Source organism: Alligator mississippiensis, chromosome 9 (genome assembly GCF_030867095.1).
Source record: "Alligator mississippiensis isolate rAllMis1 chromosome 9, rAllMis1, whole genome shotgun sequence".
Classification (NCBI taxonomy): Eukaryota; Metazoa; Chordata; order Crocodylia; family Alligatoridae; genus Alligator; species Alligator mississippiensis.
This window is the reverse complement of record NC_081832.1, coordinates 79208434-79234678: the sequence shown is the minus strand read 5'-3', so window position 1 is coordinate 79234678 and position 26245 is coordinate 79208434. Positions and strand designations below refer to the sequence as shown.

The window sequence follows — 26245 nt, the reverse complement described above, 5'->3', positions numbered from 1 at the left end:
GCTGTACTTTTGATGATCCTTCCCAAGGGGCACCCCCTGGCACGATGGCCCATGAGTGTCCTTGCACTCTGGAAAGCCTAGGGCTCTACCAGAACAATGCAAGCAGGGGCCCCTGCCCCACCTTCGCCATTGCTAATCCAGCCTTAGCTCTGCCCTCAGCATCGGTGAAGGGTCAGGTCCAGGCCAGGCTGGACTGGCTGCTGTGAAGTATGGATACAGCTCTCCTTTCATGAACCGGAGCCTGCAGACACCAGGGGAGGTGGCAGCAGGAGCCTGGGGGATCCGTGCCAGGGGGTACAGCAGGAATGGGGCCAAGGGCCCCTGAGCAGCAGCACCCCCTCCCTGGGGCCCTGGCAGCCCGAGCTGGTGCGTTGCAGAGCGCCGGCCCCTCCCTCACTAGAGGCTCGTAGCACAGAGCTCACTGCCACCCCCACCCCCAGGAGCTGTGCCCTGCTGGATGGGCTGCACCTGCTGTGCCAGCAGCTGAGGGCAGCAGCCTGGGCTGAGCAAAGGCGATGCACCTGTGCAGGTGCTAGAGCAGGGCAGGGCAGGGCAGGGCAGGGCTGGGCTGCTCTCTTGGTCGCTGCCCAGCTGGAGCCACGCAACAGGGCCCAGAACTGAGCTCTGAGCAAGGGCTCACCCCCACGCAGGAGCTTGCTGGGTTGCCCGTTGTGTACGGGAGCTCCTGCCCCCCACCCCTCCCACCCCTGCACAACCCCAGGGGCAGGCTAGTGAACCCATGCCCCCCCTACACATGCCCAGACATCTTCAGGGCCGCCCTGAGCCCCCCTCCCCACATACACCCCAGAGAAGACAGAGGCAGTGCTGGCTGCAGTGCTTTCATTGAGGGCCCGCCCGGCCTCACACCACAAACTTATTCTTGGTGAGGGAGCCACTTTTGGTAGCCGTGTCCGCGTGGGCCTGGTAGCCGATGACAACCTTGGAAGACAGGCCCAGGCGCTCCTTGTACACGCGCCTGCGGGGAGGGAAGCAGAGCACAGTGCGCTCAGGACTTCTGCCAGCCCCAGGTCCTGGCCATAGCACCCCAGCCCCCTGCCTGCCATGTTCTGGTCCTTGTCCCAGGGCAGGGCCATACCCAGCCCTAGCAGCCCTCCTCTCCCCTGCAGCTGCCAGGCCTGCAGTACCCGATGTGGGTGACGCCCTCGCGGTCCTCGGCCTCGCAGGTCCACACCGCGATCTTGTCGCCCTTGGCACGGATGTTGATGACAGCGCCGCAGACCTCGCTGCTGTACTCGTCAAACGACTCCCCGATGAGGCACAGCAGCTGCAGAGGTGGGCGTTACGGGGAGTCCAGTACACAGCCCCTGCCGGGTTCAGGGGCACAGCCCTGCCTGGACGCCATTGCCCACACCCACAGCACCCTGGGGGGGGTGGTGAAGAAGGGCAGGGGCAAGAAACTTGGGGGTGTCTAGGGCTGGGAGACTGAAGTGCCCCCCTAGGACTGGGGGTCTTGTGCTCTGCTCCGGTCCAAGGGGACCTGCCCCAGGGGGAGCAGAGCCACTCGGGGCACGGGGGAGAGCAGAGCCAGGTGCACTCACGGTCTCCAACCAGAAGTGATCAAGCTCGGTGTGCCGCTGCTGCTTGGCCAGTGTGATGAGCCAGCGCCCGCCACACTTGTTCCGGTTGTCCTCCCACATGGGCTCGATCCCGTCCTGGGGGCGCAGCCATCACCAGGAGCAGCCCCCCCTTCCCCATCCAGATCTGCATCATCCACCCTGCCGGCCCCAGCACCTGCCATCACCCCCATCCCCGGAGCAAGCACGATGCCCAGGACTCCCTGCTCAGCTCCCATGCAGCCCCTTGCCGCAGCGCCCAGGGGTGCCCAGCCCCAGGGCTCATCCCAGCTGCCCTCTTCTCCACAGGCCTCACCTTGAAGAGGGAGTAGTCACAGCCTGACGTCAGCTTGCTGGCCAGCTGGATGTGGCTGTACAGCCTGCACGGGCAAGGGGAGCCGCTGGGGCTGGAGCAGGACCCCCTGTGTGCCCCCCCCCAGCCCCCCAGGCAACACCAGGCTGCAGGGCGGGCCCTGCCCCTACCGCAGGGGACCCAGGCCGAGGCAGCACCACAGCTTCCCCCACCCCACCAGGCCCCTGAGAAAGGGGCCAAGGGCACTAGCCCTGCTAGCACCAGGACTGCCCCCCACCCCAGCATGGTGTTGCCTGGGGTCATAGTACCAGCCCTGCCACTGCCTGTGTCCCACAGGGGCCAGGAAAAGAGTGCCAGCCCAGGGCTCGGGGGGAGTGGGGGGCAGGCGGCCTGGCCCTGGCCCACGCTCACGCCCAGAAGTCCTCGACGGTGCTGAACTTGGTGACCAGGCGCAGGTTGGCCTGCCACATCTTGCTCTTGTCATTCTTGAAGAACCACAGCGCCCACCTAGGTGCAGGAGATGGGTCAGCACCATGCCAGGCCCTGCGCCCCACACCCCCAGCCCAGCCAGGCTCCCCCAGTGCCCCCGGGCAGGGGACGAGCCAGCGCTACCTGTTCTGCAGCGGGTGCTTGCCCAGGGGCACAGCCACCAGCACCTCTTTGTGGGCCCTGCGCCGCCGCGGTGCCTCTCCCTGCTGCTGGGCCGGCGCGGCCCCCTGGGACAGGAGCAGGGGGCATGAGGGCAGGGTCCCCCAGGGACCCTCGGCCACAGCCCCCCAAACACCTACTCGAGGGCACGCTCCTCCCAGCCCCTCTAGCAGCCCCAGGGCCCAGCCCAGGCGGCAGCGGGTGCGGGGCAAAGCCCGGCCCCACTCACCGCCCCGGCTGCGACCGCTGCCATCTTCCCGCCCGCGCCCGACCCACCCCCGCGGGCGCCTTTTATGCGGGCCCGGCCCCGGGCTCTTAAAGGGCCCCGCGCGGGGCTGCGGGGCATTGCGGGGGGCGGCCCGCGGCGCGGGGATGGGCGCGCCGAGCCCGGTGCGGGGGGGCCGGCGCATCCGGGGCGCGGAGGGGCGGGCGTGGTGCGCGGTGATGAAATCCGCCGCCGGCCCCGCATAGGGCGCCGCAATCCGCGGGCTGCTCCATGGCAGAGCCGCGCTGAGCCCCGCACCACCCCGCACCCGGCCCCGGCCCCGGCCCCGCACCCGCCCCGCCCCGCCCGGCCCGGCCCGGCCCGGCATGCGCTGAGCGCCCGCGGCCGCACTCCGAGCTACCGCACCGCAGGTCAGGGGCAGCGGGGTGCGGGCGGCACGGCCCCGGCCCCGGCCCCGCGTCTCAAGGGCGCGGAGTCCTCCCGCGCGGCCCCTGCCCGGGGGGCCCGGGGGGGCCCGGGGGGCGGGGAGCTCCGCGGCCCCGATGCTGCCCCGCAGCCCCGGCGCGGCCTGAAGCCATCTTGCCCCCGCGCGTGTCCCGCAGAGCCAGCGCCGCCATGGACGTGTTCATGAAGGGCTTGTCCAAGGCCAAGGAGGGGGTGGTGGCCGCCGCCGAGAAGACCAAGCAGGGGGTGGCCGAGGCGGCCGAGAAGACCAAGGAGGGCGTCCTCTACATGGGTAAGGCCGGCCCGCAGCCCGGGCGCGGGAGGGGCAGGAGCCGCGGCAGGTGCGGGCCTGGGGATGCTCGGCTGGAGCCCACCCGCGCCGCGCCCGCCGGGCTCCCGCAGGGGCAGGCCCAGGCCCAGGCCCGGGTGCCGGCTGGCGCTGGAAGGGGCCGGAGACCCCCGCTCGGGCCGGTCTGGGAGCTGCGGGGCGGGGGCGGGGTAGCGGAGCTCTGTCCCCGGGCCGCGCTGGGCGCTGCTCCTGGATGCTGCCCCCTTCTGCAGCCCGGCAGCCCCTCTCAGTCCAGGGGAGCCCTCCACCCCAAGACCCCCCCCAGGCTCTGCCGGGGCCTGGTCCTGCCCTGTGGAGCGTGGCACTGCCCACGTCCTGCACCAGGCCATGGCAGGGACACTGCCGCTTGGTCCCAGAGGGGCCCTGGCCCCATCCTGCCCTGGGGCAGATCTATCGCTGGGGGCTGTAGACAAGCAGCCCCCCACCCCTGCATTCAGCCCCACTGGGATGTCTCCCTTCTTCCTTAAGCCCCCCGGGGCGAGGGTCCCTGTGAGCAGGGGCATGGGAGGGCCTGGAGCTGGAGCCCAGCGGCCTGCACCAGTGCCCAGGGCTTCCCCATGCAGAGCTGCACGCAGGGAAGTGGGGCAGGGATGGGACCAGAGGGTGGGGGTGAATCTGCTTTACACCCCTGCTCCCCACTTCCATCTCGCTGCCTCCCCCAGGACAGCCCCACTGCTCAGTGCCCCAGGCCCGGGGCCCAGCGCTGAGCCCCTTCAGGCCTCGTGTGTTCGGGGGCAGGGACAAAGTGCTGCTCTCTGTCCTGCTCCCGGGCTCCTGCCCATCCCTCTTCTGCCAACTTGGCTGCGGGGCCGGGGTGAGGAGCACCGACAGGGAAGGGGGAGCAGGGGGTGCAGGTTGGGAGCGAGGGGCACCAGCAAGCTTCATGGTGGATACTCACACTCTGGCTGTAGAGCCGTGGCCCCCACTGGCCTTTCAGGGCCCGCAGTCCGGCCCTGTCAGTCATAGGGCCCTGCCGGGTGCCAGCCAGGCCGGCTTGGCCCTTCTCACCTTGCTCCTTTTCTCTCTGCCCTCAGGAAGCAAGACTCAAGGCGTGGTGCAGGGCGTCACCTCAGGTACCCGCTGCCCCCCCAGCTCCTGGCCCCATGCCCGGGGGCAGCCGCACTAACGAGATCAGAGGCCATGGAGGGCCTTGATGTCACCAAAGCCCCTTGCATAACGGAGCAAAGAATCCAGCTGCCCCCAGCCTGCAGGGAGGGGGGCACGGGGTTGGTCTGGGGTGGGGGGAGACTTGCTGCTACCCCATGGGGGCTGAGGGGCCCTGATGCCCGTGGGGGGGGGCAGCGATGGGAGCGGGGTGATGCTGTGTGCCTTGCAGTGGCCGAGAAGACCAAGGAGCAGGCCTCCCAGCTGGGCGGCGCTGTCTTCTCGGGGGCCGGCAACATTGTGGCCGCCACGGGGCTGGTCAAGAAGGAGGAGTTCCCCACTGACCTCAAGGTGAGCGCTGGATGCCCACGGCTCCCCCTGCTCCACCTGGGGGCTGCCACGTGTGCCGCCCCGGGCAGGAGGGGAGCGCTGCTGCTGGGTCCCTGCCCCAGGGCTGCTGCGCGTGCCCCTATGCAAGGCCACGGGCGTGCACGTGTGTGTGTGTGATGGGGCGGCAGCGGCCAGGTGTGCGTGCACAGCGGACCCGACAGCTGCGGGCTCCACGGCGCAGGGGGGAGGGAGCTGGACCGTGCTGAGCCGTTCGCTTCCAGCTTATCCCAAAATAGCAACAGCTCAGAAATGAGGCCACGGCTGCTGCCAGCCAGCCAGCGCTGCGTGTGCATGTGTGTGTGCATGCGTGCACGTGGGAGTGGGCTGCCTGTGACCCCCCATGACCTGCGCCAGCTGTGCCGTGCCAGGCTGAGAGCCCCCAGGGGGTCGAGGCCTGGAGCATCCTGCTGCCGCCTCGGGAATTGCGCTGCGCTCGAGACCCTGGGTAGAGACCGTGACCCCCCACAGAGGGAGGTGAAGCCCCCCCCAGTCTGAGCAGGGGTCAAATCCCTTCCTGCCCCCAGTGCAGCATCGGTTTGAGCCTGAGAGCAGGGGCAAGACCCTCCCGCCAGGACCCTGTGGGGTTGGTCCCAGCAGGAGCATTGGCACAGCACAGTCCCATCCCCAGCCTGGGCTGCAACCAGCGCCCAGCACTGCTGAGGAAGGGGGAAACCCTGACACCAGGAGGGGAAAGCACCCCTTCCCAGCCCCACACCAGCAGAGCCCAGCACCCTGGGACACATCGGACCCCAGCGCTCCTGGCAGGGCAGGAGGGGAGGGTGGGGCACCAGCACGGAGGAGCTGGACCCGCCTGGCGCATGTGCCCCGAGGCCCAGCCCCCAACCTGGCCCTGGGGTGCGGGACACGGAGCACGAGCCAGTGCTGACGGCACGGCGCGGCCCGTCCTTGCAGCCGGAGGAGGTGGCGCAGGAGGCTGTGGAGGAGCCGCTGATCGAGCCCCTGCTGGAGCCGGAGGGCGAGAGCTACGAGGAGCCGCCGCAGGTGAGACAATCGTCCCCCCGGGTGGGAGGCAGAGGGGGTCCCCAGGACCAGCCCCTCCCCTCGCCCGCGTGGCACGACTGTGGGCCTGTGCCAGCTGCATGCCTGCCAGGTGAGACCGGGGGACAAGGCCGAGCGACCCCGAGGCTGCTCTGGCTCGCCCAGGGCTGCGCTCACGGCCTGCTCCCGCTGCAGGAGGACTACCAGGAGTACGAGCCCGAGGCGTAGCGGCTGCAGCCCCGACTCTTCCACCAGCAGCACAAGACCCAAGCCGCCCGCCCCCCGCGCCCGCCCACCCCCCCAGTGCCGGGGCTGGCGGGCAGTGGAGCCCCGTCCCCCCACCCCTCACAAGTTCTTCCTCCGGTCCTGCCCCAGGGACCCGGCCGCGTCCATGTCTCCGTGTCGTGTTGTGTAGCGTGCCCGGAGCCCCCCCCGCTGCCCGCGTGACCGGGCGTGTGCGCCCCGTGTCCCTCCCGGGGCTGCCCACCCTGTGCCCACGCGTGTGCTGCCTGCCCCTGTCCTGCTGTACATTGGCCTGCACGCGCCTCGGCCCCCTGCCCCGCAGCCCCCCCTTTCCGCTCCCACGCTCTGTGTTGTGACCGTGGCATGGACGTGCCCCCCGCCGTCGCAGTGTGTGTCGTGTGCCGCGGGCGGCTGCCAGTGACACAGCCGCCCCGTGTCCGTGAATAAAGACAACTCCTGTCTGTAGCTGCCGCCTCTGGCATCTCTGGGCTGGGGGGGCACCACAGGGGCATCCGGGGTCTGTGCAGTGGAGCAGGGGTAGGGGACGGCTCTGGCCTGAGGGGCAGGGCAGTGCCCCCTACCCTGGGCCTGCTCCCTGCTGTCCAGCTGCAGAGGTGGCACCGGGGAGCCCAGGTCTGCACGGTGCCCCGCAGCTGCCCCTGCCCAGCTCAGTGGCTCCAAGGAGGCCGCGACTCGGGTGCCCTGCAAGGTACCTTCCACTGCCTTCCCCACGGGGCCGAGTGCTTTCCTGCCCGGCCCAGTAAAAGCATCACTGTGAGCTGCTCACCGCTTTCCTGGGCGCTGCGTGCCTGCTGCAGCCAGCGGCCTGAGGCCAAGGGTGGGGGAACACGGCAGGGGAGGCCTGGAGCTACTGAGCACGCAGCCACCACCACGGTGCACCCAGCCCCCCGAAACCCCCGTGCTGCCCTGAGCCTCCTGGACACCCTCCCTCCTCCCGGGGGAAGCCGGGCTCCAGCCACCCCCGCCTGCGGGCAGCCACCAGCCCAGCCAGCTCCCGGCCGTGCGGCTCGCCAACCTCCGGCCGGAGAGCCAGCGGGACCAGAGCCAGCGCCCGAGGGCAGGGAGCGGGCAGCTGGGCCTGCATCCGGAGGCAGGATGGAGACACAGCACCAGAGCCCCCCATGCGCACCGGCCCCGCACACAACAGCTCTGCTGACACTGGCAGCTCGGGTGCCAGCTCCGTGCTCAGCACTTCTGCCCCCCGACTGTGCTGCCCCCCACACCCGCCGGGTATTTAACAGCTGTGGCCGCGGCCCTGGGCAGCACAGGCCTCCTCCACCCAGGGCAGCAGGACTGAGCGCAGCACCATGAAGAAATCCTTTGACAGTCTCCGCGGGCAGACGCAGGCTGCAGCCAAGGGCGTGACGGACTCTGCAGGTCAGTGCCCAGGGCCAGGAGGGGCTGCCAGGGCAGGCTTCCCGCAGGCCTGGCGTGCTCTAAGCTGCAGGGCCAACTGGGGGAATGGGGGGGCCCGGTACCCCAGGCTCTGGGGGCAGAGGGCCAGACCCCCAGCTGCTTTGCACCTAGCTCCCAGGCCCTTGGAGCAGACGCATCAGCCCCTGGGTAAGGAGCACTGAGAAAGCCAGCGGCACTGCCGGGGAGGGGCTCGCACCTGCCACAAGCCAGGCAGGCTGCCAGGCCCTCCGCAGGGCTGGGACCTGCAGCTGGCCAGGCTTGGACGGCTGGGAGTCACCCACCGTCTCCCCTCTCCTAGTCCTGGCGGCCCGGGAGGTGCTGCAGCAGGCGGCAGACACGTCCAAGGAGGGCACCCGGACAGGTGAGTGGGGCCACAGAGCAGGGGGGCACGACTGGCTGCCTATGGGGGCACCACTCACCTAACCGCCGTTCTCTCCTTGCCCCCGTGCTGCCCAGCTGCCGAGGAGGCGACCAAACAGACGCAGAGCACCATCAGCACGGCAGCCTCCAAGGCGCAGGAGGCCATCAAGGGCCTGGGGCAGAAACTGGCATAGCCGGGCCATGGCCACGCCTGGAGGGGGGCGACGCAGGCACATGCGGGACACGGGCGCGCTCCAATAAACCCTTTATCAAGGCACTGCGCTGCATGCAGCTGCTTCCCCGACACACCCAGCCTGGGCAGCTCCTGCACGTGCTGGGGCTGGAGTCATGGGGCACGCAGCCCCCAGCCCAGCCCAGCCTGGTCAGTACGTGAAGCCAGCCTCGTTGTACACCCTGAAGACCTTCTCCAGGGCACAGAGGTAGGCGGCCGTGCGCTGATCCAAGCCCAGGTCGTACTGCTGGGCCGTGCTCATAATTTGCTGGGGAACAGGGAGTGTGGAGGTGAGGTGCGGAGGCTGCGGGAGGTGGCAGGGGCAGCTCATGCTCAACCCTCCTCCAGTGCTGCTGGGCTCCTGGGCTGCACACGCGAGCAGTGCTGCTGCCCCGACACAAAGTGGTCCCCGGGCCCTCCCCCGCCCCACTGCAGCACCTGCAGCTTTGGGCAGGGCTGTCCCTATCTATCCCCTGCCCCACGGGCTCAGCCAGGAAGCAGCTCTCCCCAACGCTCCCAAAGCAGCCAGCTACAGCAGTCCTCTGCCGCATGGAGACAGAACAAGGAGCCAGCGCTGAGGGAGGGGGCCACCCTCCGGTGCCAGGGGAGGGGGTGGCAACAGGCCTCGGCCTGATCCTGGGCAGGCGGACACCAGGGCGCACTCATGGGAGGGGTCTGCTCACAGCAGCGACGAGGAGGTACCTTGGCCGAGCGCTCCATGGTGTAGGCCAGCCCCGAGTGCACAATGTCCTTCTCCGAGGCACCCTGCGTAGGAACACGCCAGTCTCAGAGAGGCAGCTCTCCTCCTGGCCCAGGCTGCCCGTGGGGCTGGGGGCCTCTGCATCACCCCTGCACCAGCCAGGGCTTTGGAGGGCACTGCTCTGCTCTGGCTTGGGGCCAGCAGGGTCTGTGCTGCGGGATGTGATGTCTGGGTCTCCTGTGCTGGCTTGGGGCAGTGCCAGGCAGGACCCACCTCAAGCTGTGCCCTCATGGCACCGCACACAGCCCGCGCCCCAGTCCCCCATGCCTGGTGACTAGCTCAGGGCAACCCCCTCCCCTGCCTCTGTGGCTGCCCCACATCATGCTCCAGGGCTGGTTGGACCCACAAGCTAAAGGGCCAGTGCCTACAGCTCCCAAGTCTGCCTCTGCCCCAGCCCCTCTATTACCAGGGCTGTGCATTCACCTGGGCCTGCACACCCCCCACCCCTGGCCAGGCCACAGGGCTAGGCACCTCATGTCACTTGCCCCCAGGGCTTGCACAAGTCCCACAGGAGTGTCAGAGGCCAGGAACCAGCTACGTCGGCACAGAGCAGCATGGGGCCCCACACTGGATGCCAGCTATGTGCCCGCAGCGCCCGTGGGTACGGGGGCAGCTGCAGGGAGCCCTTGGAGCTGCCCTGACCCATGCCCTGCCTCAGTGACTCCCGCACCCCACAGGCAGGGGCAGCTGCCCCAGTACCACACCTGAGAGGTGACAGTGCTCCAGCCCTGGCTTCCCTGGGCCGGGCAGACTCACCGCCACGCGGGCCTGGAACTCCGGGGAGGGCATGATGGGGAGGTCGCCGTGGGCACGGCCCAGGCCCCGCTCCAGGCTCTGCTGCACGGAGAGCAGCAGGTGGTGGTTGGAGTCACGCTCGTACTTGAAGGTGAGGCGCCCGTAGCTCACGTGGTTCAGGTTCTTCAGCCACTCAAAGAAGGACACAGTCACGCCGCCCGCGCTCACGTACAGGTCCTGGGGCAGGGGCAGCACAGGCTTGGAAGGGCCCAATCAGTGCAAGTCCCAGCAGCAGCCTCCCTCCTTCTACCCCAATGCCCCCTAGACTGTGAGACCCAGGGTGGGCAGCACCTTGCTCTGGGGCCCAGGGGATGCTCCCAGGCACCGTGCTCTCTGCCTTGGGGGTGACCAGGGCCTCAGGGCAGTCAAGTGATGGAGCAAAGGCTGTGTGCCGGCTGCAGGAGGCACCCAGAGCCCCAGGGGAGATGCTGCTCAGCCAATTCAGCCTGCACTTAACTCAGGCTGCTTGGCCAGGCCCCACGGCTGCATGGACCAAACTCCTCCAGCTCCCTAGGCCAAGCTGGGGATGGAGGACAGCACTCCTGCTCTCCCGGTCCCAGGGTCCAACATACTGGGATAACAAGGATGTTCCTCTTGAGGAAGATCTCATGTGCTGCTGGTGTTGTGGGGCCGTTGGCTGCTTCGGCGATAATCTGCAAAGCGGGAACAGACCCGGTGTGAGACAGATGATGCCCAGCAGCAAGGACTGGCTGCCACCCCCTCCCCTCCCCATGCCAGCACAGCGGATGCCTGGCAGGCAACTATGGGACTGTCCAGGCTGCACCCAGCAGAAGGCCCTGGGTCTATACTGGAACCAAGGGCTCACATCTCGACTTCAGGAGGGAGCAGAGGCCCAGCCGCCTTGTGCTCGGTGCACCCTGCTCCACTGAAGTCCCAGGGCAGAGGGATGCCTGGGGCCTGTCACCTCGCTGGACTGCCCCAGCCCTTGCAACTCCTCTCCCCAGGTACCTCCAGACACCTCACCCGGGCTCTGGGCCAGCAGCACACAGGGAGTGCGTGACCCACACGCTCCGCCCCACGCTCCCTCCATACAGCTGTGGGGCTGCTCTGACACCCAGCTGGACACAGGCACCAAGGGCCAGGCTCCCGTGGGCACGGCTGCAGGGTGCTTCCTACCTTGGCGTTGACCAGGTGGGCATTCTCTGCTGTGAGCTGCCTCTCCGTGGCAGCTGGGATAAGGATGTCACAGGGGACCTCGAGGACGCTGCCCTTGTAGGGCTCTGCTCCTGGGAAGCCAACGATGGTGCCATGCTCCTGGCAGGACAAGGACAGTCTGGGGCTGATCTGTGCATGGCCCTGGGGCCAATGCAATCCCAGTCCCCTCCCCGCTGGTTTCTTCAGCCTGCCTGGCCACACTGCTCAGGAGTCTTGTTGGCTCCTGGTCTCTCATCGCCCTTGCCCCCCAGTCTGGCAGCAGCACATACCAGCTTGTAGTCTGCCAGCTCCTGGGGGTGGATGCCGTCGGCGTTGTAGATGGCGCCATCCACCTCGCCGACACAGAGGCAGCAGGCGCCGCAGCGGTGCAGGTACCGCATCGTGTGCAGCCCCACATGCCCGAAGCCCTGGTGGGGAGAGGAGAGGGCACGGGGCCCATGCTGAGCTGGCTGCACGCATGTGACCCAGCTGAGGCCCTCCGAGGCACCCCAAACCAAAGCCCCCCCAAGCCCTGCAATGCCAGGTCCAGCTGGCAGCTCCCAAGAACCTCGGCTGCCATCTCCTGGCAGCTGGAAGCAGGCACATGCATGGGCCTGGGGGCAAGAAGGGGCTGTGGTGGGCCTAAGAGAACAGCATCACCCAGACCCCCTCGCTGCCCAGGTCACAGACGTGCTGAGTCCCTCTTCCCTCTACAAGTCATCAACTTTAAAGGAGACTGGACAGTCACCTCGCTGGGGTCACTTGACCCCAGGTGTCTTTTCCTGCCTAGTGCAGGGAGACTGGACCTGATGATCTACAAGGTCTCTTCCAGCCCCTGACAATCTATGAACCCCTCAGGATCAAACTTCAGTAGGAAAGAGCCAGGCAGGGATTTTGCGGAGCCACCTTTTTTTATTGGAGCAGCAGCGCTGCTGGGATAAAGCCAGGCAAGTTTTCCACGGCACGCGTCTCTCCTTGGGTCTGAGCCGTACCAACCCAGCCCGGCAGAGTCAAAACTGTAGTGAAAGGACTGGAGAACTACTGGCAGCCCACTCCCCAGCAGGCCACCCTCCTGAAGCATCCTTGGTGCCTTTGTTGTGGCTGGGCTCTTCCCAGGGCAGCCTGAGCCTGGCAGCCCCCAGTACCTCTGCCCTGCAGCTGGAGCTCTTATTTCATCAAACCCCAAACTGCCCTTCCGGTGAATCCCTGCCCGGCAAACAGCCAGGGGCACTACAGCTCCTCCCCAGCTCCACAAAGTCCTTAGGAAGCGGAGGATCTCCTGGAAATGAATCCACAGAGCAAAGGTGACGGATGACTCAGAGACGTCGGCTCCTGGTATGAGCCTGGCTCCGTCAGCCGAGGCTTCCACCCCAGCTCAGTCTCATTTCTTTCACCAGAAGCTGGGAGGAAGCCAAGGCAGCATCCCATAGGGCAAGGTCATGGCCAGCCGGAGAGGCTGGGAAGGAAACTGTGGCCAGCCCAGCCTCGTGGGGGATTGTATTTGCTCCCCATGACGCATAGCACGGATCCAACACAGACCTGTCACCGGAGGCTGCAGGTCTAGCTCCATGCCCCTCCTGGACTCGGCCTGCTCACTCAGCCCTGTCACCCTCTTGCCCCCACGCTCCTTCGCCAACTCTGTGGGACAGGGGCTCAGCAAAGGCCTGGTGGGATCCATGCAGCAGGCGGGCGCACTGCATCCAAGGAATCCCACAGGTGGTTCTGGGCCGTGTCCATTTTGGAAGTGGCATCACTGGCTGGAAGCGGCCAAGCAACACAGCTCTGCAGGCCCAGGCACAGCTTTTCCACTCAGCTTCTGTGCAGGAATTTGGTGTGTGACAGTCCAGGAAACCCTGGACACACCTCGCACTGCTGCAATCCCACGACTTGCCCTCCAAACAACACTTCCGTTGCCCATCGCTGCAGTGATGGACTTATTCCAGCCACATGCTCGACCAGCAAAGCTGCGCTGCCCGTGAGGATGGAGGTGAGGGCTCTGCTGCCCACAGTACGGTGGCACCAAGCTGGCAAGAGCCCTCTCCCAGGAGCATCTGCCAGCAGCCACAGCCATGGAGCAAAGCACGGGTGTGACCTGCGCTTGCGTTCTCGCCGCTGCTGTGGAGACGCTGCAGGCACAGCCCACAGCGAGTGCCCGCTTGGGACCCCTCTACAATGCAGGGAGGGTCCAGCAGCCCTGCAAACTCTGCCTTGCCCGGGCTGCTGGCAACTGTGGGCCCCCTCACTGAGCACGGGTATCCTGGCACCACAGTGCGCAGGGCACTTGCCTAAGGGCCCACAGTCCACCTGGAAGATCAACTGTCTGCTCCAGGTGTCCAGTGTCCATGCCTATCTTCTGCTAGCAAGCCCTGCACAGCTCTGGGTCACTGCACCCCAGCCCCCCAATGTAAACCAGTGCCCCCTGTGCAGGCAGTCATGGGGCATTAGGCCCGGGGAAGCCGATGTGTGTGCTCTCCCGGTCCTGCTCTGCAACCAACTCTCGGACCACAGCACGTGCCATTGGCCTGTCCTGCCTCGTTTTCAGTGCTGCTCGGCTGACCTGGATTTCCACTCTGCACCCACAGAGCTCCCTGCCCGCAGAGCCTGCCTGTCCTGCGCCTCGCATGGCTCACGCGGTCCCAGGGCCACAGCTCCGTGCCCTTTGTAGCCAGCTGCAAGGGGCAGCAGAACATCCCAAGGCAGGGGGGCTGCTTCCTCCTAGGGGTCCTGTGACAAGGCCACATGTCCCTGGGCAGGCAATGAACTCTCCCCACCCCCCTCCCCCAGTCACTGCCACTCAGTGCTTGGGTTGGGGGGTGGGGGTTAGGAAGGTTTTGGGTTGGCAGGGAGTGAGAGCCAGCAGAGCCAGGGGGGACGGATACAGGGACAGACGCTGGCAGCTGGGGTGACCCAGAGCTCTGCTGCTCAGAGCCAAGTCCCCTCCTGAGCAGCCTAGCTCTTGCCAGACACATTCTGCAGGGGAAACCCACAGGCCAACCCAAATCCAACAGGGCCGGGGAAGCCGGCCCCTGGGGCCCACCTCACCCGCAGGCCCGAAGGGAGACAGAGGAGGTGGCTGGAAGAAGGAGCTGCTTGGAAAACAGCACAGCAACAGGGAGATGGGCTGCCGAGGCCTGGGACATTGAGGGGGCTGGAGGTGCTGGGCTGGGCTGCACGGCAGCATCACAGGAGCCGAGCAGCTAGAGACGAAACAAAGCTGCGTTCCCATATGAGCACCGGGGGTGGCAAGCTGGCACTGCCCATTGGCTCCCAGCACAGAGCTGCAAGGCTGGCTGCATTCCCAGGGGTGTGGAGACCCCGGGACGTGGACTCCAGCAGCACTGTGGCAGGTGGGAGCTGGCCAGGTGAGGGCACGCTTGCCAACCATGGCACCTGTCACTGGAGGGGGTGGGGAGGACTCCCTTGAAAGGACAATGACCCCCAGGGCGCGGCCTGGTGCTCACCTGTAGCACAAAGGTCTTGCCGGGGAAGCCAGGACTCAGGCCGATGAGGTCCATGTAGTGCGTGTTGCTGAGGTAGTTCTCAATCCCGTGCATCACGCCGCGGCCAGTGGCTGAGACGCGTCCGTGGATCCCACCCTGGCTGATGGGCTTCCCCGTCACGCAGGCAGGGGCATTGATGTCCTACAGGCCGGAGGGAAAGGGCAGAGGTCACAGGTCAAGGCCATGTCTTGCACACCTCTTCTGGAGGAAGCCAAGACCTTCACCCTGGGGCAGCCCCTGAGCCATGTTTCCAGATTTACTGGGGGGGACACTGGAGGCTACTCCCTGCCCGCCTGGCCCATCTGAAGCAGGGAGGTGCTGAGCCGGCCAGGCGGGCCGTGCCACATCCTGGAACGGGGCTGTCTGCACGCCCCGCCTCCCGTGCCCGCGTACCCTGTAGCCGAGAGTGTGTGCGTATGTGTCCGCGATCCAGGACATCTCCCGCTCGCCTGTGCCGACGTCAGGCCCCAACACATCGATTCCGGGCCCTGCCAGGGAGAAAAGGGGCATTGAGCCCAGCTGGTCTCTACTCCCCAAGGACCTGTCCCACCCCCCACAGTCCCTAGGCAAGACGGCAACCAATCCATCCGCACCATGGGGCTGGCTCTAGCCTGTTCTTCAGAGCCCCTGCTGCTGGGTTTGTTGCTGGTGGTTTAGCAGGGATTTACCACATCTCTTCCAACCCCTCACACGGCCATGATGAGAAGTGCATTTGCCTCACGAGCAGACAGACTCCAGCCACCTCGCTCCCCGTGCTACACGGCACGCTGCTCAGCCCGTTTCTACTCCCCCCGACAAGCCGGCTCCTTCTCTGAGCCCGGGAAAGGGCCCCCTCACCTATAAAACCCTTCTTGGCCAGTTCTATCGTGAACTGCCTTGTGACTTTCTCCAGCTCAGCTTCCTGCACAAGAACAGCAAACACAGCTGTTACTGTGGCCCCAAAAAGGAGCCCTGGACCTGAGGCATGGCACCCAGTGACTACCACACGCTCCCAAGCACACATGTTCTGACCCCATGTGCCTCTTTGGGCCGAGGCACTTGAGGGGCAGCCACAGCAGGCCCTGGACAGGGCAAAGGATCCCTGCTGCACTGAGGTGGGAGAGGACTGCACTTTGCAGCCTGCTTACACGATGCTCGGCCTCTCACCCAGCTCTCACTCACACCCCCTCCCTCTCCTGCTGGGCAAGATGCCAACCCGCCTCGCGTTTTGTCACCTGTCTGGGCGAATGTACCAAACCACAAATCAGAATCCGTCACCCTCCCATCTCTCCTCAAGCTGCTGCTCGCAGCCTCTGGATGAGCTCTGCTTGCTACAACCTCCTCTTCCTGGCCTGTCAGAGCATATCAGTCACACCCCCCACACGCACACATGCAGGAAAGGCCGCGTGAATCCAAGGCAAGCGGAGTGTGACGTCTGAGGGAATGGGGCCAACTTACCGAGTACTTCCTGGGATCGATCTTTATGCCGGCCATGGCCCCCCCAAAAGGCACATCTGAAAGGCACCAGGCAGCCAGGTCAGCAGCTGGCACTCAGGCAGCGCTTGCTGGGTCCCCTGCTGCTGCACCGTGGGGCGAAGGCACCAATTATGAGAGCCCGCCAGACTCAGGACAGCATGAAGTGGGGAGGACGGACCGCCAGAGCGCAAGGCAGTGCTCCCTGCTGCGCCGACTCACAACTGCCACTTCGTGCAGCTGGATTAGCGGCTCAACAAGGTGTGGATGCCCTAGAGCTGAATTCCACGCCGCAGAGGGAGGGAAGTTATGCAACAAATGACCCCCAGCCCCAGCGCTCCACCTACTTCTAGCTCCACCAGGCTGAGGGGAACGCCCAGATCTCCCTGCTTGCAAGTCACGGGAGCGACCCAGACCCAGACTCAGGGCAATGCCCTTTATGGCACCCAGAGCCCCCACTGTCACGTTCTGCGTACTCAACACTGGGCCTTCCTTGGAAGAGCCCTCCCTGATTCCAACCTCCACTACAAACCCTGCTGGGCAACATCCTCATCCCATCCCCACCCAACCCAACCCGAGCCCCCTGGGACTTCCCAACTTACCCACTACGGCACATTTGTACGTCATGAGGGCAGCCAGAGCGCTCACGTCATCGAGGCTGACAGAACTGCTGAAACGAACGCCTGGGGAAAAGGCAAAAAAGCAACAGGCTGAGGGGGCTGCCTATTCCCCAAGCCAAGAGCAGAGAGCTGAATCAGAGTAGACTTGGCACTGCCTCCAGCCCTGAGGCAGTGGTTCTCCACCTTTCCAGACTCAAGGCTCCCCTCAAAAGCACCAGCTGTGCTTGCACCCTTTATTGAGCACGGAAAAATAACACTGCTTTTTTCTGTTGCGAAGCACTCAACAGGGCCACAGCAGGGCAGAACACTTCCAACACTGTGAATTCCTATTGGAAATCTCTGGGCTTGTCTTCAGTAGGGATCCAGGTTTTCCTTTTCTCATCCAAAACTGGAGAAAACAACAGATTTCTCACTTGCTGGAGAAACCCAAGGATTTTGCTGTTTTGCAAAGAGTTGTCTGGAGGTGGGCAGAGTTCCAGCTTGCGAGGGGCTGGGGGAGTGGGAGGAGGGTGGTCAGGCAGGGGTCACCATGTGCATGTGCGTGCTCACACATGTACTGGACTGCCAGGCAGCCTGGAGAGCAGCCCCCACAGGTAAGTGGGGGGGGGGGCACAGGGACCAGAGGGAGTTGGGTGGGCAGGGCTGGGGCTGCTGCCCAGCCGAGCAGTCCACGGGGCTTGGGGGTGACAGGGGCTGCGGGGAGGACAGGGCTGCAGGCAGCTCATGCATGTAAAGCAGGGGACGGGGAGGTGGGCCAGCTCTCCACCACTGCACACTCCTGGGGGCAGTGGAGACCTGTGCCCCCCAGGTTTGTGCACAGGATAGGTGCAGGCTGCCTGATGCGGGCTCAGGCTCCCACCCTGCCCTCCCCTGGGACCTTTGCAGCCTAGCGGGTGCAGCCCGGTGCTGCAGACCAGAGAGGGGCCGTGCAGGAAAGGTGCTTGCTGCTGCCAGCTCTGTGCTGCCCTGGCAACGCACATCTGGTGTGGGGGGCAGCAACGAGGGGCAAACCCCGTGCCCCTGCCACTCTTGCAGGGACACGCCGTCCGGGCAGCATAGAGCTTGCAGCAGCAAGTGCCTTCCCTGCGTGGCCCCTCTCTGCCCTGCCAGCTTGCACCCGCCAGGCTGCGAAGGCCCCAGGGGAGGGCAGCAGCCCAAGCCTGCACCTGCCCACAGATCGGGGGGGGGGCAGGTTTCTCCTGCCGCCCCCCCCAGAAGTGTGCATGGTGCCAGAGAGCTGCCCCCCCCTCAGCCTGCAGCCAGGGAGAGGGGGGGAAAGCTCTGCTCTGCTGCAGCAGCTGCTGCTGCCTCCAGGCAGGGGATGTGGACCTGGGTCCCTGGCTCCATAGCCCTGGCAGTTGGGGGGGGAGGGGTTGTGGAGGGGGCAGTGAGGGCCATGAGCAGGGCAGAGACGGCCTCTCGTTTTAATCACTGATTTTGGGGGCTTTATTAAGAGAATTTGTGATTTTTTTTTTTTTTTTATCATCAGAGAATAACAATGCAATTTCGTATCAGGCCTGGTTTTCAGTCGGGCTGGCACACCCCACACTACACTGCACCGCAGCCCCGAACGGATCGCGAGGCGCCACGGGGGCGGGGACACGTGCGTGCGGGCGTTACCCCGGCCCGAGGGGAAGGGGGCCCAGCACTCACCCCCCTCGCAGGGGAGGCGGTGCTGGCTGTGCTGCGCCCGCCAGCCCTCCACCATCTCCCAGGTGCCGCTGTCGCGGCGCAGCGGCACGGAGACCTCCAGCACGTGGCTGCAGCGCTGCACGGTCTCCAGGATGCCGTGCACCCACTGCCGCCGCGGCTTCCCGCTGCGCAGCTGCTGCACCAGCCCCTCCTCGGCCACGCGCGACGCCCGCCCGCAGAACGTCTCCACCGCCGCCAGGAAGCCGCACGGGTCCGCGTCGCCCGCCGCCACGTGCTCCCCCCTGCGCGCCACGTGCGCGCCACTTCCGCTTCCGGCCGGGCCTGCACTTCCGCCGCCGCCCGCTGGTTGCCTCGGCAACGACGCCTGCCACCCCCCGGCCCCCGCCAGGAGCCGGAAGCCGGTCCCCCCAACCGCTGCCCACGGGGCCCCGCGCGGCAGCCGCGCCCCAGCCCCCACTAGCCGCTGCATCGCCCCGAGCTCGGTCACTAGCCACCGGCCCACTCCCTGGCCTCGCGCCAACAAGCGCGGGCCCGATTGGCTGCGCGCAGCACGCTCTCCTGATTGGCTGATGAGGGCGGGGCGGGGCTCCTGATTGGCAGACCAGAGCCCCCGAGGGGTGAAGAAGCCAGTGGGCGGGGCAGCGGCCCAGGGCTCTCCGGATAGGCGGAGAGTTCGGCCAATGGGAGGGCGCGTGGGAAGTGGTGCTGCGTGGGAGCGCGTGGGGGGCATCGAGGGGAGCACGTGGGGGGGGCGCGTGCACCCCTGCGCGGCACCCCTGCCCCTGCCCAGGACGCAGCGTCCTCAGCCGGAGCCCGGAGCCTGGCCTGGCCCCCCGCTTCCCTGACAGCGCAGCCGGAGCCGGGCAGGCGCTGGGTGGCAGGGCGCGTGCCCGGAGCAGCCGGGCCGGCACCTGCCACGTGGCCTCGCAGCCCCCGCTGAGCAGCGCGTGGAATAAAGGCGCCTGGTTGTGCGTGTGCGCGCGTGTGTGTGCACGCGTGTTGCCCTGGGCAAGGAGTTGCCAGGGACGCCCGTGCTCGGCTCGGCGGCTGCAGGAGGCGTTGGCTCCGCCGCTCTCCTTGCCTTCTCCGCGGAGCGGGGCCACGCGGGGCACGAGCAGCCCCCAGCCCTGGAGACGCGCGGCGTCCGCGGGCCCCGAGGCTCCGGCGGCAGCGGGGTGCGGGCTCGGCTGGGACGGGCCCATGGCTGCCGGGCCTTGCAGCGCAGCCACGGGAAAGCGTCCTCCCCTCCCGCCCCCACTGCCAATGTGTCACCAGCGCCAGCTGGAGCGGCAGCAGCTATTTTTAGGGTGTTTGGCATCTCGGGCTCCTCCTGGGAGCCGCAGCAGCTCTGGACCAGCGCAGCCGAGCCGGGCTGTGGGGGCCCCGCGGGAGAGCAGCCGCCCAGAGCCGGGGCCCCGCGGCCGGCCGGACGGGGGAGGCGGCGCGCGCGCACCCTGCGGCGGTGGTTCGGCTGCCCAGGACGTGAGGCCCTCCCCGCGCTGCCCCCATCTGCGGCCCCGCAGCTGCGCCCAGCCCGGCCCTTCCGCTCGGCTGCCCCGGGAATGGGCCGCGCGCTCGGGCAGAAAACACGTGCGGCCATGCGTGCGAGCCGGGAGGGTGCCTGGGGAGGCCTTGGCCTCCCGCTAGAGACGGCCCTGCCCTCCCGGTCGGGCCGTGGGCTCCCCGCAGTGCCCTGAATGGGGGGCCCTGCGCGGGTCTGTGCTGGGGACCCGCCTGTCTCCCTCCAGCCCTCCTGGATGTCTGCTGTGCAGGCGGCATATCCGCACACAGGGCCCGTGGGGCTTCAAGCGGTGTTCCCCCGCCTGTCCTCGGGATAGGGCCATGGTGCGGGGGCCCGGGCACCGTGGACGGCGTGGCCCCAGCTGCTGTGGGGTCTGTGGACCGGCCGGCCCTGCCTCGGCCCGGTGGCCAGGCAGGCTGGGGAGCCCCAGGCGCTGCGTGCTCGGGCCCCGGGTGTGCGGGGGCTGCTCACACGCGGCGCCCCGTGCTCGCAGCCCCCTCTCTGTGCGTTGCCAAGGCGATCGGCAGCATTTTACTCCCCCCTCGCCTCTCGTTACAGCCGCACGGGCGGGAGGGGGCAGAGACGGAGCCCCGGGGCTGCTCCCCCACCACCCAGGGCCCACGGCTTGGCCCGCCGGCCGGCCCTGCTCCCTCGGGGTGCAGCCAGGGGCCCGGGAGCCCGGCTGCCAGCACGAGCCGCTGTGGGCGCCCTGCCGGGGCAGAGGGCATCTCCTGGTCCTCCCCCTGCCGCCCTGGGGCTGGGGGGGCGGGGGCCTGGCCCGTGCCCCCCCCCCCCGGGGCGCTCGGCGGCTTGGATTCCTGGCGCTTCTGCGTTTTGTGTGACAAGTCGTTGCCATGGCGATGGCAGGAGGAAGATGCTGGTTGCCCTGGGAGCAGGGGGGGCGGGGAGGGCTGGCAACCGCGCAGCTGCCTGGGGGTGGGGATGGGAGGGGGCGTGGGGCAAGGAAGGGGGGCATCTTACCCAGCCCGGGGCTGGCTGCAGGCCCCGCGCCCACCCGCTGCCCAACGCTGGAGACTCCCCCTCCGCCCGCACGCCCAGGACACGGCAGGGGCGAGTGGGGCAGGCTTTGCACACACCGGTATGCACACACATGCCAGCACACGCCAGTCACCCGCGCGCACACACACCAGCCTGCATGCACACACCAGCCAGCCTGCATGACTGCGCGTGTGCACACACCCGCCCACCCGCCCACACACACCAGTCCAACACATGCCAGCAAACGTCTGCATGCGTGCACATACTAGCCATGCGTGCACATACCTGCCACGCCTGGATGCACGCGCGCACACACGCTCGCTGCACGTCAGCTGTGCCTGTATGCGTGCGGCACGGGCACCCGTTCAGCAATACCCACCAGCCTGCACACACGCACCGGCCATGCCTGCAAGCATGGGCGCGCACACACCAGCCATGCCTGTGTGCACCCATGCACACACCAGCCACCCACGCACATGCCTGCCACGCCCGCCTAAGCCCCCCCCACACACGCCAGCCCCACGGGCCTGCAGGCGTGCACACGCGCACACGCCTCAGCCCCGGCAGGTGCACGCAGCCCGCACCCGCCGCTCCCCGCGCGTGGCCGCGGGCAGGGGGCTGCGGCCGGCGCTGCCCCGCCTCCGTCCGCTCCTGCCCCCTCCGAGGGACCGCTCGCCTCCTCCCGCATCCCCGCGTCGCCAGGCAACCGGCTGCAGGCGGCTCGCTGATTGGCTGCGGCGCGGGAAGGCCCGGGCCCGCGGCATCCCTGGGTGCGGGCCCACGCGCGCCCCCCTTGCCCACGCGTGAGCGCCGCTGCCGCGCGGGCCGGGCTCGCTGGGTCTCGCGCGGGCCGCAGCCCCCCGCGCCCGGCGCCTCCCGCCGCGGGCCCCGGCGGCCGGACACGCGTGGGGCCCCCGCAGCGCTCGGGACACGCCCGGTTCGGGGGGGCGGCCGCCCCGCCCCGCGCCGCGCCGCCCCACGCATGCTCGCAGCGCCGGCAGCGCGGAGCTCGGTGCGGGGCAGCGCCGGCCGGCCCCGCGGCGCCCGCACCCCGCAGGTGAGCACGCGTGGGGGTGCGGGGGCGTGGGCGGCGCCCCCCCTCGCGGGGCGCGTCTCGGGGCTGCGGGCCGGTGCGGGGGCGGGGATGCTCCCCGCAGCCTCTGCCTCCCGTTTCCACGGCGACCGCCCCCCCCACTCGGGGGGGCCGCCCCGCACCGTCGGGCCCGCACCCCCTGCCCCTCGGCCCTGGGGGCGGGGCCTGGAGCCCCCGGGGGACTGGGGGCCGTGGGGGGCACCACGTGGGGCCTGGCACCGGGAGCGGGGGAGGGGGGGCAGCGCCAGGGGCACGGGGGCCGGGGGCAGGCGGCACCTCGGGGCCGGGGTGATGGGGGAGGGAGGGGGCAGGCCTGGCGGTGTGCGTGGGCATGCGTGTGCATGCGGTGGGTGTGCGCATGTGTGCACCTGTGGGGGCATGTGCGTGCGTGCGTGCGTGCCGGGGCGTGTGCATGCGTGCCCGTGGGGGTGTGCACATGCATGTGCCTGCGTGCGTGTGCAGGGGTGCACGCGTGTGCATGCCCGGCGCGGCGCCTGTGCCCAGGCAGGCGGCTCTGTTCCCGCACGGCCCCCCTCCGCGCTCCTCCGCGACATGCAAAGCAGCACGTGCACCTGGGCCGCTGCACCCAGCGCCTGGCCCTGCCGCACAGGCGGGCACGGGGAGACGGAGCGGGCAGGAGGTGGGAAGGCGCCTGGCAGCATCCTGCCCTGATGTGTCGGCATGGCCCGCCAGCGGGAGTGGAGTGGAGGCCCCAGGGAGCAGGTCTGGGTCCTGAGCCCATGCCTGTCCCTGCCTGGGACCACGGTGATGCTTTGCTGCCAGCGCCCTGGGGGGAGCTGGCAGCTGCGGGGCCGCCGGGAGGGAAGGATCCTGCTCCCCGCTGGGCTGGAGGAGCCAGAATGCGATTACCCTACTTGGAGCATGGCCAGGGCAGCAGGCCACGGCCTTGGTGGGCTGGGCTCTAGTTGCCAGGAAGACAGTGGGTCACAGCCTCATGCCCCTGCTTGCACATGCAGTTCTGCACACACGGCTGCCTCCCCAGACACAAGAACGCATGTGAGTCACGCGTGGGGCTTGGCTATGCCACATCAAGTGCACAAGGGTGCTGGGGACATTGCCACGACTTCTCTAAGCCACCACTTCCATGTGCAGGGCCGTGGGGCTGCGTGTGCACATGTGTGCACCGGGGCGAAGCAGGCATGAGCGGGGGCCTGACCCGCCCTGTGTTCTCTTGCAGAAGCCCTGGGCCCCGCTGTCGAAATAGCATGGGAGAGCCCCTGCCCGGGCATGGGCAGTGCTGAGGAGCTGGAGGCCCTGCAGCGCCTGGGCCAACAGCCTGCCCCCGAGGCCACGTGCCAGCCCAGCGCCCCGGGCTGCCAGCCGGCGGGCGAGGCCCTGCACCGCGCCCACTGCAGCACGGGGGAAACGGCCATGAGGAACTGCTGCGTGAATGAGCGGGGGGTCCCGGACAGCCAGGAGAGTGGTGCCGGTGCGGGCAGCCCCAGCCCTGCGGGGAAGGCCCCGGCCCCAGACAGCTCCAGCCCCGTGGGGAAGGCCCCAGAGCCCTCGGAGGGGGGAGCTGCTGCCAGTGCCGCCACGGCGCTCCCAGGCTCTGGCGCAGGCACGAGGCTGTTGGAGAAGAGCGGTGAGAGCACGCTGGTGCCCGGGAACTGCTCAGGACAGGACGGCGAGGCAGCCCCTGTGGGGACAGCCAGCAGCCTGGCCGGCGTCTGCAGCCCCCCCGGGAGCACCAGCCCGATGGAGCCTGCAGACGGGCCGTCTCCCCTCCCCGTGCTGGAGCCCTGCCTCAAGGCGCACGGCAAGGACTCGGGGAGCGCACCGGCCCCTCTGAAACATGTGGCATTTCTGGAGCCAGCCACGAGAGATGCCTTGGCCGGCGGCACCGGGGCCGACAAGCCCTGCCCCACACCGTCGGCCCTGGGCCCCCCCCACAGCCTGCCGGATCAGGCCCTGCCGAGCACAGAAGCCGCATGCCCGCCCGATGGTGTGGGGTTGCAGGGCGACTCCCAGGGCAGCGCCCATGAGAAGGCACCAGCATCTCCAGCCCAGCCTGAGGCCCAGCTGGGGCCCCCGGCTGATGCTGTTGTGGGGAGCCCTGGGGACCCAGTGCCCTGCGCCCCCGCTCCACTGGTGAAGGAGCCTGCTCCGGGCAGCCCAGGAGAGGCACCGGGGCAAGCAGACGCAGCCCTGCCGGAGCATGCGGGGCAGACGGGGCTCCCCTCCCCGCCCTGCCTCTCCGAGCCCAGCCCTGCCGGCAGCCCAAGCGCAGCGCTGGAGGCCTCCTCGGCCGTGGACCCGAAAACCGACGGGGCAGGCAAGGTGGGCGAGCCCCAGGCGGCTGCAGCAGGTGAGCCGTGGAGAGCGGACCGCGCTGGGGCGCTGCGGCCGGCACTGTCCAAGGGCTGCTCGTTCGAGGTCACGCCCCCGCCGCAGGACGCCGGGACACAGGACACCGCCACGCAAGTTGACAGCCGGGCATCCCTGGTGTCCGTGGCCGTCAGCCCCATCAACCCCCCGGGCAGCGCCTCGGCCTTCCCCTTCCAGACCCGGGGGCACCTCGTGTCAGTAGCCGTCAGCCCCATCAACCCCCTGGACGGGGCCTCGGCTTTCCCTTTCCAGAGCCAGGGGACGGGCAGCACCGTGGCCCCGAGCAGCCCCGCCCCGGCCAAGAAGGATGCAGAGATGCAGGTGTCCATGTCGGTGGAGACGCGGTCGGTGGCCACAGGGCCCATGACGCCGGTGAGCAAGTCTCCCCAGGCTTCGTACCCCGAGGTGCGTGTGAAGGGGGCGGCCGAGGAGGCGCCCGAGCCCATCCGGGAGGTGAGCTGGGACGAGAAGGGCATGACGTGGGAGGTGTACGGCGCCGCCATGGAGGTGGAGGTCCTGGGCATGGCCATCCAGAAACACCTGGAGAAGCAGATCGAGGAGCACGGGCGGCAGATGGTGCTCACGCCCCAGAGCACCCGCGCCAGCTCCATCAAGGGGGCCCCGCGGGGCAAGGCCAAGGCCAAGCGTCCGCCCAGCGTCTTCCGGGCCCTGCTGCAGAACGTGCGGCGCCCGCGTTGCTGCTCCCGCGCTGGCCCGGCCGCCGAGTGAGCGGGGCGGCACCGCGGCCCGGGGTTTCTCAGGCCAGGGGGTGGGGAGCAGTGCGCAGGCTCCGCGGGCTTGGGCGCCGGTCCGGGAGCTGCGGGAGGGCCCAGCTGGGAGCAAGCAGGGACTGGGCTGCGAGGCGCGGGGGCCAGATGCTGGGCTCCGGGCAGGCACCCCTGCTGCCCACGGCTCTGGGCCTGTGAGCGCTTCCTGCTGGCTCCCAGCTGGGCCAGGCTTGCCCTGCTCCCCTGGCCCGTGGGTCAGGGCTGCACAAGCTGCCAGGAGCCGGCCTCGGCCCTGCACGGGGCCTCGTGTCAGCAGCCCCCAGGAGGCTGCCGGCTCCAGCGAGCAGCTCGGCGCAGCCTCACCCAGCACCCAGTGCAGGGTCGCTGCTCCCCCTGGCCCTGCCGGAGCCCGGGCAGGAGTGCACAGCGAGAGCCCAGGCTGCCCAGCCCCTCCGGTGCCCGGCTGTTTTGCCACAATGCAGCTGAGGGGCCGGGGCCTGGACTCTGGTGGCCTGTGCGGGGCATCGGGGCAGAGCCCCATGCTGCTGGCACGAGGGACCACGCTCCCAGGGGGTGGGGGGAGGGAGGATCACACTGCAGTCACTTGCCTGAGAAACCCCGACTGCCTGGGGGGGCCTGTGCCCAGAGAGCGGGCGTGGGGGATGTGTGTGCATCTCCATGCACATGTCCCCATGTGTGTGTGTCCCTGTGCACGTGCCCACAAGTGCACGTCCCCGTGCACATATCCCCATGCGTGCATGTCCCCGTGTGCCCGTCCCCCTGTACACGTCCCCATGTGTGCATGTGTCCCCATGTGCACGTCCCCATGCACATGACCCCATGCGTGCGTGTCCCTGTGTGCCTGTCTCCCTGTGCACACGTCCCCGTGTGTGTGTGGCCCTATGTGCACATTCCCATGCACATGTCCCCGTGCGTGTGTCCCCCTGTGCACATCCTCATGTACAGGCTCCTCTCTGCAGCGACAGCGGCTCTGCACGGGGGTGTCTGGTGCAGCCACTTTTTACATGTGGGGTTTTTCAGGGGGGGTGGGGGGGTGGGTTATTCCCAGGGGTTCGAACCTTGTGGGGTGGTGGCGGCTTGGGCCCAAGGGCCTGGCCCCAACTCCGTCTCTTTCCTCCCTGACCTCCTCTCGCTGCCGGGGCTCAGCTGGGACTGGAGCAGCATCAGCCCCTCGGGCCCTGGTGCTGGCACAGACCCCCAGTTCCCACCGAGTCCAGCTGCCCACCCCTCTGCACCGCGGCCCCATGCTGCCAGGCAGCTGGGAGCTGCCCTGCCCCCA

The 26245-nt window shown here is 68.4% G+C and overlaps 4 protein-coding genes across 10 annotated transcripts; 2 read left to right on the top strand and 2 right to left on the bottom strand.

Annotated features, from left to right (window-relative positions):
- Positions 1-826: 826 nt before the first annotated feature.
- Positions 827-3004, bottom strand: EIF4E1B (eukaryotic translation initiation factor 4E family member 1B). Its single transcript, XM_006274574.4, has 7 exons — positions 2765-3004; positions 2500-2603; positions 2299-2394; positions 1891-1954; positions 1560-1673; positions 1146-1285; positions 827-976 (listed from the first exon to the last, which is right to left on the bottom strand). The coding sequence occupies exons 1-7, from the start codon at positions 3002-3004 to the stop codon at positions 862-864; spliced, it is 873 nt and encodes a 290-aa protein (XP_006274636.2). The 3' UTR covers positions 827-861.
- An 81-nt stretch (positions 3005-3085) lies between these two features.
- Positions 3086-6755, top strand: SNCB (synuclein beta). Its single transcript, XM_059712980.1, has 6 exons — positions 3086-3171; positions 3364-3497; positions 4589-4627; positions 4891-5009; positions 5961-6050; positions 6243-6755. Exons 2-6 carry the CDS (start codon positions 3377-3379, stop codon positions 6273-6275), a joined length of 402 nt encoding a protein of 133 aa, XP_059568963.1. The 5' UTR covers positions 3086-3171; positions 3364-3376; the 3' UTR covers positions 6276-6755.
- Positions 6756-8340: 1585 nt separating this feature from the next.
- Positions 8341-21154, bottom strand: LOC106739213 (glutamate dehydrogenase, mitochondrial). Of its 7 annotated transcripts, XM_059712979.1 has the most exons (12): positions 18255-18622; positions 16584-16664; positions 15967-16022; positions 15367-15430; positions 14923-15017; positions 14491-14670; positions 11320-11457; positions 11012-11149; positions 10447-10527; positions 9836-10051; positions 9022-9084; positions 8341-8587 (listed from the first exon to the last, which is right to left on the bottom strand). In XM_059712979.1, the coding sequence occupies exons 1-12, from the start codon at positions 18307-18309 to the stop codon at positions 8471-8473; spliced, it is 1284 nt and encodes a 427-aa protein (XP_059568962.1). In that variant the 5' UTR covers positions 18310-18622; the 3' UTR covers positions 8341-8470. The 7 variants fall into 7 exon arrangements, with proteins under 7 accessions (XP_059568962.1, XP_059568956.1, XP_059568959.1 ...); XM_059712973.1 differs by lacking the exon at positions 18255-18622 and adding an exon at positions 21061-21154 and having other exon boundaries at positions 8508-9084; XM_059712976.1 differs by lacking the exons at positions 15367-15430; positions 18255-18622 and adding an exon at positions 21061-21153 and having other exon boundaries at positions 8508-9084.
- Positions 21155-21765: 611 nt separating this feature from the next.
- Positions 21766-25980, top strand: GPRIN1 (G protein regulated inducer of neurite outgrowth 1). Its single transcript, XM_059712972.1, has 2 exons — positions 21766-21832; positions 23067-25980. Exon 2 carries the CDS (start codon positions 23117-23119, stop codon positions 24944-24946), a length of 1830 nt encoding a protein of 609 aa, XP_059568955.1. The 5' UTR covers positions 21766-21832; positions 23067-23116; the 3' UTR covers positions 24947-25980.
- Positions 25981-26245: the final 265 nt, after the last annotated feature.

What these genes read in the sequence shown, in the direction of transcription:
- GPRIN1 (XM_059712972.1), top strand. Translation starts at nt 23,117, where the DNA reads ATGGGCAGTGCTGAGGAGCTGGAGGCCCTGCAGCGCCTGGGCCAACAG.
- LOC106739213 (XM_059712979.1), bottom strand. Translation starts at nt 18,309, where the DNA reads ATGGTGGAGGGCTGGCGGGCGCAGCACAGCCAGCACCGCCTCCCCTGC. An exon ending in GGCCAAGAAGGGTTTTATAG is followed by an intron (nt 15,018 to 15,366) that starts GTGAGGGGGCCC and finishes TCTCCCTGGCAG; the next exon opens with GGCCCGGAATCGATGTGTTG. An exon ending in CACACACTCTCGGCTACAGG is followed by an intron (nt 14,671 to 14,922) that starts GTACGCGGGCAC and finishes TCCGGCCTGTAG; the next exon opens with GACATCAATGCCCCTGCCTG.
- EIF4E1B (XM_006274574.4), bottom strand. Translation starts at nt 3,004, where the DNA reads ATGCGGGGCCGGCGGCGGATTTCATCACCGCGCACCACGCCCGCCCCT. An exon ending in CAGCGGTCGCAGCCGGGGCG is followed by an intron (nt 2,604 to 2,764) that starts GTGAGTGGGGCC and finishes CTCCTGTCCCAG; the next exon opens with GGGGCCGCGCCGGCCCAGCA. An exon ending in ACCGTCGAGGACTTCTGGGC is followed by an intron (nt 1,955 to 2,298) that starts GTGAGCGTGGGC and finishes TTGCCCGTGCAG; the next exon opens with GCTGTACAGCCACATCCAGC.
- SNCB (XM_059712980.1), top strand. Translation starts at nt 3,377, where the DNA reads ATGGACGTGTTCATGAAGGGCTTGTCCAAGGCCAAGGAGGGGGTGGTG. An exon ending in GGAGGGCGTCCTCTACATGG is followed by an intron (nt 3,498 to 4,588) that starts GTAAGGCCGGCC and finishes CTCTGCCCTCAG; the next exon opens with GAAGCAAGACTCAAGGCGTG. An exon ending in GCTACGAGGAGCCGCCGCAG is followed by an intron (nt 6,051 to 6,242) that starts GTGAGACAATCG and finishes CTCCCGCTGCAG; the next exon opens with GAGGACTACCAGGAGTACGA.